Source organism: Staurois parvus, unplaced genomic scaffold (assembly GCF_062004578.1).
Source record: "Staurois parvus isolate SC_StPar_1 unplaced genomic scaffold, SC_StPar_1.0 ptg000105l, whole genome shotgun sequence".
In the NCBI taxonomy this organism is placed as follows: domain Eukaryota; kingdom Metazoa; phylum Chordata; class Amphibia; order Anura; family Ranidae; genus Staurois; species Staurois parvus.
This window is the reverse complement of record NW_028317901.1, coordinates 6046545-6061874: the sequence shown is the minus strand read 5'-3', so window position 1 is coordinate 6061874 and position 15330 is coordinate 6046545. Positions and strand designations below refer to the sequence as shown.

Below are 15330 nucleotides of genomic sequence, written 5' to 3'. Positions count from 1 at the left end.
GTTTTCATATGGGTAACAATCAACTGCACAGTTTCCTAATGTGTCATATGTGGATTATTGTTGTTTTTTGTTACTTTTGACTAAATTCACACCAACGATTTAGGCCGGTTGGCCGGCTGACCAATTGAACTTGGTATTGAGTTATTTGCTTTCAGGTCATTAGAGGACAAGGGGGCACACTTTGTGTCTGCAGGAAAAAAGATTTCACTTCCACATATATGGAAAGGCTTAGGAATAGACCCACTCAGAAACTAGTTTTGGCCAACTCAGTAGATTGTTGTAAAAAAAAAAAAAAAAAGAGCTGGATGCATTTCTAAATGCACAAAATATAACTGGATGCTAACATTTATAGGTAATAACGCCAGGGCTATAAAATTGCCTCCTGGAGGATTAGGAAGGAATTTGGATCATGTTTTCTTGGGTTTTTTGCCTTCCTCTGGATCAACTGTAGATATAGGATTGTGTATATGGAGGTTTTCTGGTTTTTGTGTTTTTTCTATTGGCTGACCTGGATGGATTTTTGTCTTTTTTTTTTTTTTTTTTTTTTTTTTTTTTTTTTTTTTTTTCAAACTAACTGACTTTGTAACTATTTGTTCTGTAAGTAAATGGTTGTAGTCTTATTTGACAATTCACACATACTGGTTTATTTATCATATTTATACAGGATGTTCTAGTGGTGAACTGCACCCCCGAGTGGATATCCTCCAATCACGTCTTGGCAACTTGCAGGACTGCACTAAAGCAACAAGGCATAGTGGGCCTTAACATGGCACCTTGCATGCAGACATTCCTAGAGCGCCTTCCTGTCATGCTCCAGGAGCAATATGCATATGAAAAGGTATTTACAATAATTACATAATTGTACTGTTTAGGGTAATCTTCTGAGATCTATTTTGTCATATATAAATATATATATAGAATAGTTAGTTTTTTTCTTTTTGTTTTTTTTTTTTTATAGCTTGGCATTCCCTGTGAAGATGTGTAGTTGGTGACTAAAAAGTTATCAATCTCTCACCCTATTAGTTGTGTGACCATGTACTCATGCAACAGAGTGCCTAGCCAATTCTATTCTGTATAATTAAGTTTTCTTGTTTTATCTATTACAAGGCACATTAAACTAGTCCAAGTCATCCTTTTTTTTTCTGCCAAACTCCTATTGTAATGCATCTTATTCAATTTATACACATACTTTAAATATTGCTGTAGTTTAAACTAGTAATGGTCAGAGAGTGACATTTTAGCCCTGAACATCTAACTTGCCTACAGTATTCAGTCCATTTAAGGGCGAAGGCAACTTCCAGTTAAGGAAAACGACAAATATACTTCTTAAAATCCACAGCAGTATATTTTATATTGTGAGTGTGTTTTCGTATTCCTTTGTTGACAATCATCTGTTTTATTTCAGCCCTATGTTGTGTGTGGAGATCAGTTAGTACACAGCCCATATATGCAGTGCCTTGCATCACTGGCTGTGGGACTAAACCTTGAGCAGCTTCTGTGCAATCCACCCATCCCTCCTCACCATCGCTTAGCTCCACCAGAACCTTCTTCCTGGAACCATGCTGAGTGGGCCTGGCTAGAGTGTTTCTCTACTACCATCAAAGCTGCAGAGGCCTTGGGTAGAGGTGCCCTTTTCCCAGCATCCTTCAGTGTTCCTGACCTGGAGCCAGTCCCTGAGGAAGAGCTAAGACTTTTAATGGTAGGAGCCAAACTTGTTTTCTGCATGACCAGTAAAGTTCGGTTTCTATTCCAGTAAGAAATGTATTTTATCCTTATTTTGAATCGTGATTTTATTAAAGGTGAACATAATACCAGTTTACTAATTTGAATTTAGTATTACACACACACAGTAATATATAAAGTTGTTTAGACCACCTAAAGGTGGAACTGCGGATTTCTACTTCAATTTTGCAAAAGCGTTTGACACAGTTCCCCACACATGGCTTATGTGTAGGTTGAAGTCTACAAGCCTAGAAAATTCAGTTTGTAAATGGATAGGAAACTGGTTAAAGACTGTATTTGGGGAGTAGTGATTAATGATTCATACTCTGAATGGTCTCAGGTTATTAGTTGTGTACTTCAGGGTTCAGTTTTTACTTTTTAACCAATTTCTTAATGATATGGAGTTTGGGATTAAAAGTATCATTTCAGTGTTAGCAGATGACACCAAGCTATGCAGTGAAATAACTTCCTTACAGGATACCTCCAATTTACAAGCCCACCTCAATGCACTGTTTCATTGGGCAACTGTGTGGCAAATGAGGTTTAATGTAAATAAATATAAAGGTATGCACTTCGTGGTTAAACACATGCACAAATCTTACATACTAGCAGGAGAACAGCTGGGGGAGTCATTGGCGGAGAAGGATCTGGGTGTTCTGGTAGACCATAGACTTAATCACATACAATGGCAAGCTGCAGTTTCCAAAGCTGGCAAGATACTTTCTTATATTACCTGTTCACAAAAAATACTGGAGAACTGGAGGACGTGCAGAGAAGGGCAGCCAAACTGATAAGTGGCATGGAGGAACTTGGCTTTGAGGAAAGATTAGCTGAACTGAAATGTCTCTTGAGAAGAGGTGATAAGGGGGGGATACGATCAATATTTATAAATATATAGGTGGTCCATATAGTGAACTTGGTGTAGACTTATTCATTTTCAGGTCATTACAGAGGACAGGGGGCACTGTTTACATCTAGAGGAAAAGAGATTTCACCTTCACATATGGAAAGGCTTCTTCATAATGAAAGCTGTGAAAATTTTAATAGACTCGAACTAGTAATGATCAGTTCAGTAGATTATTTGTTTAAAATAAAAAACGTTGGAAGCATTTCTAAATCCACACAATATAACCAAATTAACATTTATTGGTAGCAGGGGTAGTGGATTCAGGGAATATCCGATTGCCTTCTTGGAGATCAGGAAGGATTTTTTTTTCTCCCATTGGAGCAAATTGGCTCATGTTTTATTGGAGTTTAATTTGCCTCCCTGTGGACCAACTGTTGGTTATAGGATGGTGTACATGTAGATTTATTTTCTATCTTGTTGAAGTCGATTCTTTTTTTTAACCTGACTTTGTAATTCTTTGTTCCCCTTTCTATTAGCAGACAATAAGAAAAAATAATCATATCTGTATATTCTTTTACAAACAGGATAACAGCAAATGGATGAATGGGACAGATGAACAAATTATGGCCTGGGCCACCTCCAGACCAGAGGTGTGTTTTTTATATGTGGTTTTTTTTTAAAAATTTTTTAATTCTATATTTGTCAATGACAATAATATGGAGTACTCCGGTATTAAGCATATCAAGTAGCATTGTTTCTGCAAATCTTTTTTCTGTCAAAGTGTGTTCCGGAGCTGTGCTCACAGTGTTAGACCTAACTGGTAAATGGTGAGAGATGTGTTGCCAGTGGGGAAGAAAAATAAGTCCCCACTAAATTTTTCAGTTTAAATTGTGCACAGTAAAGGGGAAATAAAGGAATGAAAAGGAAGAACAGAGAGGGAACAGGGAGGGTTGGGAGGAGGGAAAGTAAAAGAGAGGTAGGGAGGAAGGGTAAGTAAAGAGCAAATATAATCCCTGGTGACACTGCCTAGGAAGCATTAGCTCCAAGTGGTTCTTTATATTTAAATTGGTTCCAATAGAACCATGTTTTATGAAAACAGGCCTCCTGTTGTCTAACCAAGGGGTCGGGGGATTTCTAGTTGGTTGGAATACAGGATCTAGTCACATTGAGATGGTGTTCCACGAGGAAAGGGGGCAAGATGTAAAAGACATGCTTTGGGATCATCTGCAAGGGAGAGACCCATCAGCTCAGAAAACAAATCGCATATTGTCTGCCAGAAAGGACCGATCTGTGATCAAAACCAGAATATGTGGAGCAGTATGTCCCTAGAGTTTTCAAATCTTTCAGCAAGTGAAATTGAGATCTGGAAACATTTTATGCAGTCTCATAGGGACTATACCATCTGGTGAGTAATTTATACCCCAGATTCCTGAAGCTTAGAAGAGACTGAAGATTTGTGAGCAAAGTGTAGAATGTAGTCCTGTTGCTCCATGTTTATATGTTTTAACAAATAGTTTCTTCAAGGAGTTACCCTCAAACCGAAGTCTAATGTGTCCTACCTGTGTTCATGTAGCTTATTCATAAGTATCATCAATGGGAAACTGGATATCAAGCCATGATTCACAAAACCCATATCCTCCCAATCAGCTGTTTTATTTCATTGGTTATCCAGTGCTAGAATAAAGTTCACAACTGGCACTAGTTCAGCCTTCATTGCTCCAGTTTTTTTGTACATCATTACTTGTTGTTTTTCCTAAATGCTCAACTTCTGTAAATGTAGACATAGACATTAACGTAGTTTGCACAGACATCCGTGTGCCTGACCTGTGTTTTTTTTAATCTATTGCCGCCTCTGTATAATGAATAATTTTTAATTGTTACTCTGCAGGACTGGCATCTGGGAGGCAAATGTGATGTGTACCTGTGGGGAGCTGGGCGCCATGGACAACTGGCAGAAGCTGGCAGGAATGTGATGATTCCATCAGCAGCCACATCCTTCTCCCAGGCACAGCAGGTATTGCAGTAGCAGAAAAAAAATACACACTATTCATATAGAGATGCATATTGTGGAACGTTTAAATGATTTTTTTTTTTGCTCCTTCTGCAGTTAACTTGCAGTTCTTTTACAAACGTGTGTGCTTTTAACTGTACGTGTATTCACACAGGTTCCCCTCCCTCTGCTTTTGTATGTGTTTTATAAAGAAATTGCATTGTGTACCCTTCTTAAAGCATTTTAGGTAAATGTTATTACCTTCAATAACAATCACTGTGCTGTAACTTAAATAGCATGTCATTTTGATCTTCTCTTGGAATGTTTTCTACTATTTTTAGGTAATCTGCGGCCAAAATTGTACCTTCGTTATTCAAGCTAATGGTACTGTTCTTGCCTGTGGAGAGGGGAGCTACGGTCGCCTTGGGCAAGGCAATTCAGATGACCTTCATGTACTGACTGTCATCTCCGCATTGCAGGGTATGATAGTAGTTCCAATTTGCAGTGAAGCCTAATCTCTGATGGATTACCTAGTGTGCCCATAGTTTTTTTTTTTTTTTTTGTTTTTTTACATGCAGACATAGACTTCATCATACTGGCATTGATCATAAAATTTAGGTTTTGATTAAACTTAATTTGTTTCTTTTGTTTCTGTGTAAACATTGTTTAGCCTTGAACGATTAATTTTAAGGGAAACTACAGACTTTTACTTGTTTTGGATAGAGTGGGGATGTGTTAAATCCTTTGTCATGTTTTGGATGACATCTGTCATCTGGGATGTCCCTTCACTCCTGTGTCTTTGGGACAAGTACTGATGAAAATATCCCTGACGGGGACAGCATTAAAAGCCAGACCAATGTTCTAACCATTTCAATATTTGTCCTAAGAATATCAAGGGTTTTTCTTTCTTTCTAAATAAAATGCATCCTAAGGCAAAATTAGAACAGAACACCCAAAGCAGAAAATGATATGCAGCCAAATTACAAAGAAATCCAAACAAAACACCTGATTCATGTTTACATTTTATTGTGCAACAATTAAAATTATTCTCAAACCAGGCTTCTTCTTAATAACAGGATTTGTGGTGACACAGCTTGTGACGTCTTGTGGCTCAGATGGACACTCCATGGCACTGACGGAGAGTGGAGAGGTGTTCAGCTGGGGAGATGGAGATTATGGCAAATTGGGACATGGAAATAGTGACCGTCAGCGGCGACCCAGACAGATTGAGGCATTACAAGGAGAAGAAGTGGTGCAGGTACACACAGTTTATTTTGTACTAATGATGTATACAGAACTTTTTACTTCCCCTTTCTCTGATTCTTCTTAGTTGAATTAAACTTCTCTTCCTGATAATGTATTGGATATTAATGACTTATTTCTAGCAGTTTCTTTAATAATATTAGTGTGACTACTCAGGTCCTTGTCTTTCCCAGGTTCATGCTAAAATGTGTGGAGACCTGGGCATTATGGCTGTTGCCAACCTCAATAACTTTTTATCTTAATTGTACAGTACAGGCAGAATATTCATATATCATGGGTTATAAGCATGTACCTTCAGGTTATTGGACACTGGAAAAGCTTTAGAGGACACGTCTTATTGGCGCCTCCTCTATAACCCTACCCCTCTCCATGATTCCTCAGTTTTGTGCTAGTGTCTGAAGGTAATGGACTTTTTCTCCATCATGGAGAAAATCACCTTTAGCTTAACTAGTTTTTTCTTTTTCTTCGGATACTTCAATCAACCCCTCACTATCTTCTAATGCCAACATAGACCCCATACTGTGGGAAGGCCTGTAATGGTGCTTCGGGGACTGGATCCTGCATGGGTCCTCACCTTGGCACTTGTTGCAACCTTTTGAGTCAGCCACAGGGTGCTGTGCAGGGCCAGGGTCCATCACTATGGAACCTAGTCCCTGAAGACCCCTTTGGGGGTTTGCTCACCATGACAGGCGAAGCCTGGACTTTATTTACAGTCCAGCGTTATGAACAGGTAAGACAGGGTCACCCTGTGTCTGACTGAGGAATTTTGCCTTACCTGTAAATTCAATATCTTGGAGTACAGGACACAGATCACCCTCCCTTCCATTCCTTGGTTTACTCTTCATTGCTTGCTACAAAACTGAGGACTCATGGAGTGGGGTAGGGTTATATGGGAAGTGCCCAGGGGGTGTGCCCTGTAAAGTTTTGCCAGTGCCCAAATGCCTGAAACACGCCTGTAACCCATGATGTACGACTACTCAGCTTGTATCCTGTACTGTACTCCAGGATATAGAATTTTCAGGTCAAAATTCCTCTTTTCTTCAGTGGCTCCTCTTTGCGGGTTCATTGGTTCCTTTACAACATACAGGCAATGGAACTGGTGAAATTGTGTGACGTTAGACAGCAGCAAAGGACACTTGTCATAGACATTTCCTCTCATAATAGTGACAATGCTTGTGATCCTGCTACTGTGACTCTAAACAAGTTGATTGGGCCTCTTGAGCATAACAGTAGCAAGGCATTAACTGTGGGTGTAGACATGAGCTATTGTGTGACCACTCTTGAAGCCCTAGGCACTCCTCACACCTTAACACAAGTCATTGTCTCTTTACTCATGTTATGGGCATGCATTAGCTGTTCTAGATCAAAGTACAGACATATAAAACCTAAAATATACATTAACAGATGTTACAATGCTACCAAAACACATTTCTTTCTGAATCAAATTCCAGATGTCTTGTGGCTTCAAACACTCTGCAGTAGTGACAGCTGATGGAAAGCTTTTTACTTTTGGCAATGGAGATTACGGTCGGCTGGGATTGGGAAACACATCCAACAAGAAATTGCCAGAACGTGTGACAGCGCTCGAAGGATTTCATATTGGTCAGGTAATATGAATACATTACCTGTCTATGAATCTGTAACACTCTATACCAACAGTAGATGCTGCTATTATATTTTCTACCTCCTGTTCGCATGCTTGCAATTTGTATAAAGAGAAATGTTTGCTCTGTTCACAGCTTAAATATTTTGCTTTGTGCCAAGACATTAAACTAATTACATATTCTTACCAAGTAGTAAACATTTTAAACAAGCCACCACTCTCCTCTCTAGCTGCTTTCAATGTGAAGACATTCTTTCTCAAAGATCACAACAAAGAATCTAGCTCAGTGGATGGACCTGTTAGACCAGCTCTGTTTAAAGAAAGTTGAAGCCACCCACTGGAAATTTTTGGCTGAACAGCAGCTGTATCCATCAGGTGCAGCCATTATTCAGCAGTGGTACCTCGGCTTACGAATGCCTCGGTTAACGTAATTTTTGGTTTACTAATGAAAATCCATTGAAAATAATGCCTCGGTTTACGAATTTTTTACTAATTTTTTTCGCAATACGAAATGTGTCGGTGCTGATTTTTAAATGCAATTGCCGGATTTTTTTTTTTATTCATTATAGCTCACAAGATTAGCTGTCACTTTCCACAGAGTTACAGGAAACTGTTTGTTTCTTTTAAGACACTAAAAGGAAACATTGTTTTTTTTAACTTGGGGAAATAAACTAAAATAAAACTTTCTCTCTTTTAGCTGGGGGAAAGTGACAGCTAAGTTTCTGAGTTATAGTGAAGAAAAAAAACAAATCGGTAATTGCATTTAAAAACAAGCACCATAATGAATTAAAAAAACGGCCTGGGGTCCCCCCTCCCATCCATACCAAGTCTTTTGGGTCTGGTATGGATTTTGAGGGGAATTCCCACGCCAAAATGTAAAAAAAAAAAAAAATGGGGACATCATCTGAGTGACCCCGCCCCATGTGACATCATTGATATGCCCCTCACATATTTAAGAACTGTCAAACCACTGAATCAAGCAGACGGTGGGAGTGGAACCCTATTTTTTTTTTATTTTTTTTTTTAGGGTCGGTGGCAGCGGTGGGCATCGTGATCGTCACTGGATCTACTGCGGGGGACAGTCTTTTAGATTTTTCTTTTAATAAAGGACTTGTCAAAGACCATGTCCTGTCTCTTTTCACACTACACTTTGTGTTTTTGTGAATGAGTATCCTATACTCATTCACATGGTGGGGGGGCGGGATCTGGGGGCCTCCTTGTTAAAGGAGGCTTCCAGATTCCAATAAGCCCCCTGCCCGCAGACCCTCACAACCACAGCTCAGGGTTGTGGGGAAGAGGCCCTTGTCCTCATCAACATGGGGACAAGGTGCTTTAGGAGGGGGGAGCCCCCGCCCCAAAGCACCCCCCATGTCCCAAAGCACAAGCACCAAAGCATGTATGGTTCGGGGGGGGGGGGGTGACGCTCGCTTGTATACCCCCCCCTTTCCTGATCTGGTGTGGGAGTTCCCCTCAAAATCCATACCAGACCTGAAGGGCTTGGTATAGATGGGAGGGGGAACCCCACGTCTTTTTTTTAATTGCCTGGAATTCTTTTACATTCAGCTGTCAGTGGGGAAAATAATGCATAACTTAATAAAATAACTAATGCGGTATTTTAATAGCGTTTACTGCTTTTCTGAGCTACGGAACAGATTAATTGGTTTTCAGTGCATTCCTATGGGAAACGGTGTTTCAGTTTACAAATTTTTCGCAATACGAAAAGTCCTGCAGAACGAATTAAATTTGTAAACCAAGGTATTAATGTATTTTTATATAGCCAGTGAGGAAATTGTCCATCTGTGCTGTCTATTAGATGTTACTTGTTCAGCCCTCATACTGAGTGTATGGCTATCCTTAGGAACACCTACTGTTTGTTTACATTAGAGGGCTATCAGACTGCCAAGATCTGCTCTCATAGAATAACATGTATTTTAATGTATGTGTTCTACTTTACATTTCAATGACAGTAGCAGGTCCTCTATGTGCACTGAAGACTACTACCTTTTGTTGTTAGACTGCTGACTTGGTAACAGACATGGTTGATTTCTCTACTTGTTGATTAATGCATTTTAGTTTACTTGTAAGCAATCCTATATAAACATAAATTACCTTCCCAGTATTGAGAAATGTCTTTCTGTCTGTAGGTGGCCTGTGGATTAAATCACACACTAGCTGTGTCTGCTGATGGTTTATTAGTTTGGGCTTTTGGAGATGGAGATTATGGAAAACTTGGTTTAGGAAACTCTACTGCCAAATCTTCTCCACAGGTGACTGCAAAATTCTGTACACTGTTCTGTAGGTTTGGTTTTTTTTTTCTGTTTTTTTTTTTTGGTCTCCCTGTGTAGACTGCCATGATCAATGGTGTTCTAAACCAATGAAAGTCAAAATGAAATCCATTAGGATCAAATGTTTGCTTTATTTATTACACCATTGTTTGGCTATACTAAACGGTAATTTAAGAACAGTCAAACCCTAAACAAGTGGACTGGCTTTGAAATCCTGGTGTGCTTAGTGCAATTGCATAACTTTTCAAAGCCCATTGGATGAAAGGTGTACACATTAGTAGCATCAAATCTGTTTGTGTTGGGTAATTTCTGTGTTTTTTTTTTTTTTTTTAATTTGTAGAAAGTGGATATTCTGTGTGGCGTTGGCATCAAGAAGGTGGCTTGTGGAACACAGTTCTCAGTTGCATTGACTAAAGACGGTCATGTTTATACCTTTGGACAAGGTAGGTTGTGAAGCTTGCTATTTTTCTAAATAGTGGGGTTGATTTACTAAAAATGGAGAGTGCAAAATCTGGTGCAGCTGTTTATGGTAGCCAATCAGGTTCTAACTTCAGCTTGTTCATTTAAGCTTTGACAAACAAAATCTGGAAGCTACTTTCTATGCAGAGCTGCTCCAGATTTTGTACTCTCAAGTTTTAGTAAATCAACCCCAGTGTGTTGTAAATAGCAATCACCTTTCCTCTCATGCTTTTCTGTGATCTGTTAGTCTTATAATCACCTCACCCTGCCTTCCTTCTTCATGTTTCTGTTTACTGTGATGTGCACAATTTCATATCCCCTATTTAATACAATCCTTTCCTGTACTTATGTTGCCCTCCAGACCGCTTGATTGGCTTGCCTGAAGGTCGAGCTCGAAATCACAATCGTCCTCAGTTGGTTCCTGGCCTTTTGGGCATTTTCATTGAGGACATTGCAGTGGGAGCGGAACACACACTGGCTCTCTCCTCCTCTGGGGAAGTGTATGCATGGGGGAGTAACTCAGAGGGGCAGGTTGGTGTTCACATCTACACGCACTTGGTGAATTGGGTTTCTTTTGAATTGGCACCACCTTGAATGCACTTTGAACAAAAAAAAAAGACCAAAGTACAAACACTGATTAGGCGACAACCTGAATGAATGGTAAAGTTGGGCAATAATGGAAACTTAAAGAAGAGTTCCTATATATATCCATGTATAGACCTAACTAATAATCAGAATAAAGTGGTAATGCACAAAATGTCATACCTTCTATATATAAAAATATATATATACTGTATATATATATATATATATATATATATATATATATATATATATATATATATAAAATAACAGATGTCAATTATAGTCATACATTTGGTTATGTCTAATTGCAGTTTACACATTTCGTTTTTTCCATATTTACGGAAAAGTGTGATGTATTTCCAGTAAACACATATTTTGAGTCATTATTGCAATTTTTATTGCTCTTCCATATTTTACGTTGTATCAAAATACAGGATCAAAACAATACTGTATCAAATACAGTGATTTGCAGATTGGTCACTAGAGGGAACTCTGTTTAAATGCCATCCCTCTGCTTCCCTGTTTGCTGCCTTTTATGATAAGATATTCTCCATACAGGTAGTGGATTGTTTTCATTCAATTGCCTGATTGGTAGATTTGCATTGTGGGAAAAAGCAGTAAAGCAAAGTATTGTGCAACACTGAAAAGCAGGACGTATAACCTGCATATGTAATGAGCAAGTATGGCGGTCCACACATTTATAATTACAAACTATTCATATAAACAAAATTTATAAAAATGTGCATTGATTAGCTTTTTACCATCAAGCTGATCTTTTATACATGCATTCCGGTGTATTATGTATGACGTAATCTTATGCATGGCTCAGTATAGTTGAAAAGAAAAGCTGCACAACGATGGTCTCTTCACAGGCAAACTTTAATCAACTGTCATGCGCATGGTCCCACCTCTAAGGCCACCCTCTGACATGTTGCACCCACTGGGCTCAATCTTAGACAGTCCTCTTTGAGTGGGCCCATCTGGTGAAACGTGTCAGAGGAGTGGTCCTGGGGGTAGGTCCATGTGCTGAAGCTTGTCAGCAGATACATTTTCTTGTGAAGACCTCATCGGCTCTTCTTTTTTTACTATACAGAGCCATGTGTGGGGAAGTAACTGACTTCAATCCAGCCCCTGATCCCAACATATGAGGGAAGTGCTTGAAGGGTGAGAGGTGTGCACTTTTCCTGCACAACTCTACAAACTGTAATCTTATGCAGTTTTGATTTAGCCGTGCCTTTTCTTTTAAAGCATAAATCCAGGCAAAAGTATAAAGTCAGATTTTCATTAATGTCCACCATATACATGTCCTTCCTTAGTGTTATAAATGCAAGCATTATCCATGTGAACAGTCAGCAACCTTCCCCTTGAAATCCTTGTAATGGCATTAATCCATCTGGTGCATGACTTCAGGGAAATCTGCTGAAGTTTTGTTTCCGTATACTCCTGTGGCCTATGATGAGCATAAGAATAAAGGATGACTAAACCCAATGGGAAAAATTGAATTCCTATCTTGTCCTTTGAGGGACACTCGGGTTATACGGCTGCCTAGAGGAGGATTGGACACTGGCAAACAAAATAAATCATAGACCAGTTCAGAAGTACTTTTTTGTACTCAATGTAAATTCCATTTCTTGGAGTCCATTGAGGGACCCTGGTCCCACCCCTCTGAGTTTATATTTATGGTTTTGATAATGCTTGTTACATTCTGAGGCATGCTGGGAAATATTGAGGCATACTCAGCAGAGGAGGGTTTATCCTGGGCTTGCCTAAGTTTTTTGTTTGCCAGTGTACAATCCTCCTGTAGGCAGCAGTAATACCTGGGTGTATCTGAGTTCCTCAGTGGAGGCTTCATTGGTTTTCTTATTCAAGGCTAGAACATTTTCAGCAAGTACAGAAAATACCTTTTGATCTGGAAAGAAATGCAGTGTCCCTGTCACTTCCTGTGAAATGAACTGAAAGCAGAAACAGTGTTGACCTTCTGTAAACCACTAATCCCCATTCCCCGTGTAAAGGAAATGAAGGCAAGAAGACATCTTTGACGTCTAATCTGGGTGAAACCTTAGTTGTCCCATAGATAGAGAAAAGGAGAGAGTGAAGCCACCCAGGGACAGGGAGTGTTATTCACAGGTTTACAGGTGCAAAATAAAGTGAAAACAGAAAACTACTGCAGCCACCATTACAAAATGAAAATCTGCATTGTATAAAATTTTTGTTTAGAAGAAGTCACTCTGTAAGCATGTGCATGTTCTCAGAATAATGTGTACAAAGTGGTAGAACCCTAATTGGCATACACTATTGACCCTTCCTCCCCCAGTCTGAAGGAATACAGGAGGCTGATATCAAGACAGACCTAGTTCTTCTAGTTGTTTTTAAGAATACACTAGGTTTTTTTTTTTTTTGTTTTTAAATGTATACATAACCGGATTAATTTTCTGCATAAATTTTTTTTTTCCAGCTTGGCCTCGGTCACACTAATCATGTACGTGAGCCTACATTGGTTACAGCCCTACAAGGGAAGAACATTCGTCAGATCTCAGCAGGACGGTGCCATAGTGCAGCATGGACAGCAACTCCTGTCCCTCCAAGGGCCCCAGGTATTCACCTGTGTTTACCCATCCTAATTCCTATATAAGTATTATCTTCTAGTCTAAAGAGGAACTTCAGTTTTTTTGTGTGTTTTGTCCCCATTGTGCATGTGCGAGCGCACACTGCACTCTGTGAATGGTCCTGCAACCTGTGGGAGGAGGCGGGCCAAGGGACATCCTCCTTGTCTAGGCGAGGATTGTGGAAGTGGGAGCAGGTCCCAATAAAGTCAGTTCTTGCTCCCACTCTCTCCCACCAAAAAGCTAACTTGGTTTTTATCGGTTCAGAAAAAAAAAAAAACAACAACAACAAAAGAACTCAGTTACAAGCTGGGGGAGGGCGCAGACCAATGGGACTTTTTGAGTGAAGTTCTTTAACCACTTGCCCTCCTGAGGATTTACCCCCTTTATGACCAGGCCATTTTTTACGTTATGGCGCTGCATTACTTTAACTGACAATTGCGCGGTCATGCAACGCTGCACCCAAATGAGCTTTACGGCCTTTTTTTCCCCACTAATTGTGCTGTCTTTCGGTGGGATCTGATCGCTTGTGCATTTTTTATTTTTTGTGCTATAAGCAAAAAAAGACCGACAATTTTGAGAAAAAAAGCAATATTTTGGACTTTTTGCTATTAACCACTTGGCTACCAGGCACTTATACCCCCTTATTTACCAGGCCAATTTTCAGCTTTCAGCGCTGCCGCACTTTGATTGACAATTGCGCGGTCATGCAACATTGTACCCATATGACATTTTGATCATTTTTTTCTCACAAATAGAGCTTTCTTTTGGTGGTATTTAATCGCCACTGGGCGCTTTACTTTTTGCGCTATAAATAAAAAAAAGTGCAAAAAATTTGAAAAAAAAAAAAAAAGTTTCTTTGTTTCTATTATACAATTTTTCAAACAGGTATTTTTTCTCCTTCACTGATGTGCGTTGATGAGGCAGCACTGATGGGCACTGATAGGCGGCACTGATAGGCAGCACTGATGGGCACTGATAGGCAGCACTAAAGGGCACTGATAGGCAGTACTAATGAGGTGGCACGGATAGGCGGCACTGATAGACAGCACTAATGAGGTGTCACGGATAGGCGGCACTAATATGCAGCACTGATAGGCGGCACTGATAGGTGACACTGATGATGGGTACTGATAGACTGCACTGACTGTCATCACTGCTGGGCTCTGACTGGCAGCACTGACTGGCACAACCCCTGGGCACTGACTGGTGGCACTGACTGGCAGCACTGCTGGGCTGCACTGGTGGGTGGGCACAGGTGGGTGGCACTGGTGGGCACAGGTGGGTGGCACTGGTGGGCACAGGTGGGTGGCACTGGTGGGCACAGGTGGGTAGCACTGCTGGGCACAGGTAGGTGGCACTTCTGGGCACAGGTGGGTGGCACTGCAGAGTGGCACAGGTGGGTGCACTGCTGGGCACAGGTGGGTGCACTGCTGGGCACAGGTGGGCGGAGCTAGTGGGCGCACTGCTGGGCGGAACTTGCGGGTGGCACTGCTGGGCACCGATCATCAGGGCACTGATCATCAGTGCCCTGATGATCGGTGCCGATCCCCGCTCTGACAACTGCCGGTCCTCGGCAGTACTTTCCTCACGATCTGACAGCGTGAGGAAAGTGCAGCCGAGAACCGGCACTTGCATTTCCCTCTGATCAGCGTGTCATTGGACACCGCTGATCACGTGGTAAAAGGCCGCTGTGAGTGGCCTTTTACCACATCACGTGATCAGCTGTGTCCGTAGGACACAGCGATCACGGAGATCGCCGGGTGCGCGCCCCCTGGGGCGCGCAGGAGAGCGCGTTCTGGGAGGACGGCATATGACGTCCACTCAGAACTGGCTGGCCGCAGTGTAGCCGTCATTCGGCTATCTGCTGTCGGCAGCTAGTTAAACATGTCCAGTAAAAAAGATTTAATAAAATTTTGCCATAAATTTAGGCCAATATTTGCTAAAAAAAACAACCCAATACATGTAAATTA

At 40.6% G+C, this 15330-nt stretch overlaps 1 protein-coding gene across 7 annotated transcripts in view; it reads left to right on the top strand.

Annotated features, from left to right (window-relative positions):
• HERC1 (HECT and RLD domain containing E3 ubiquitin protein ligase family member 1) overlaps nt 1-15330 on the top strand; it is a 199974-nt gene that overhangs the window by 168548 nt on the left and 16096 nt on the right. For all 7 annotated transcript variants that reach the window (XM_089671440.1, XM_089671442.1, XM_089671445.1 and 4 more), the window contains 11 exons: nt 665-838; nt 1406-1699; nt 3154-3219; nt 4458-4583; nt 4901-5039; nt 5636-5817; nt 7274-7429; nt 9570-9692; nt 10051-10153; nt 10531-10700; nt 13210-13348. In XM_089671440.1, the coding sequence (XP_089527566.1) occupies nt 665-838; nt 1406-1699; nt 3154-3219; nt 4458-4583; nt 4901-5039; nt 5636-5817; nt 7274-7429; nt 9570-9692; nt 10051-10153; nt 10531-10700; nt 13210-13348 (1672 nt within the window). The remainder of the gene's footprint in view (nt 1-664; nt 839-1405; nt 1700-3153; nt 3220-4457; nt 4584-4900; nt 5040-5635; nt 5818-7273; nt 7430-9569; nt 9693-10050; nt 10154-10530; nt 10701-13209; nt 13349-15330) is intronic.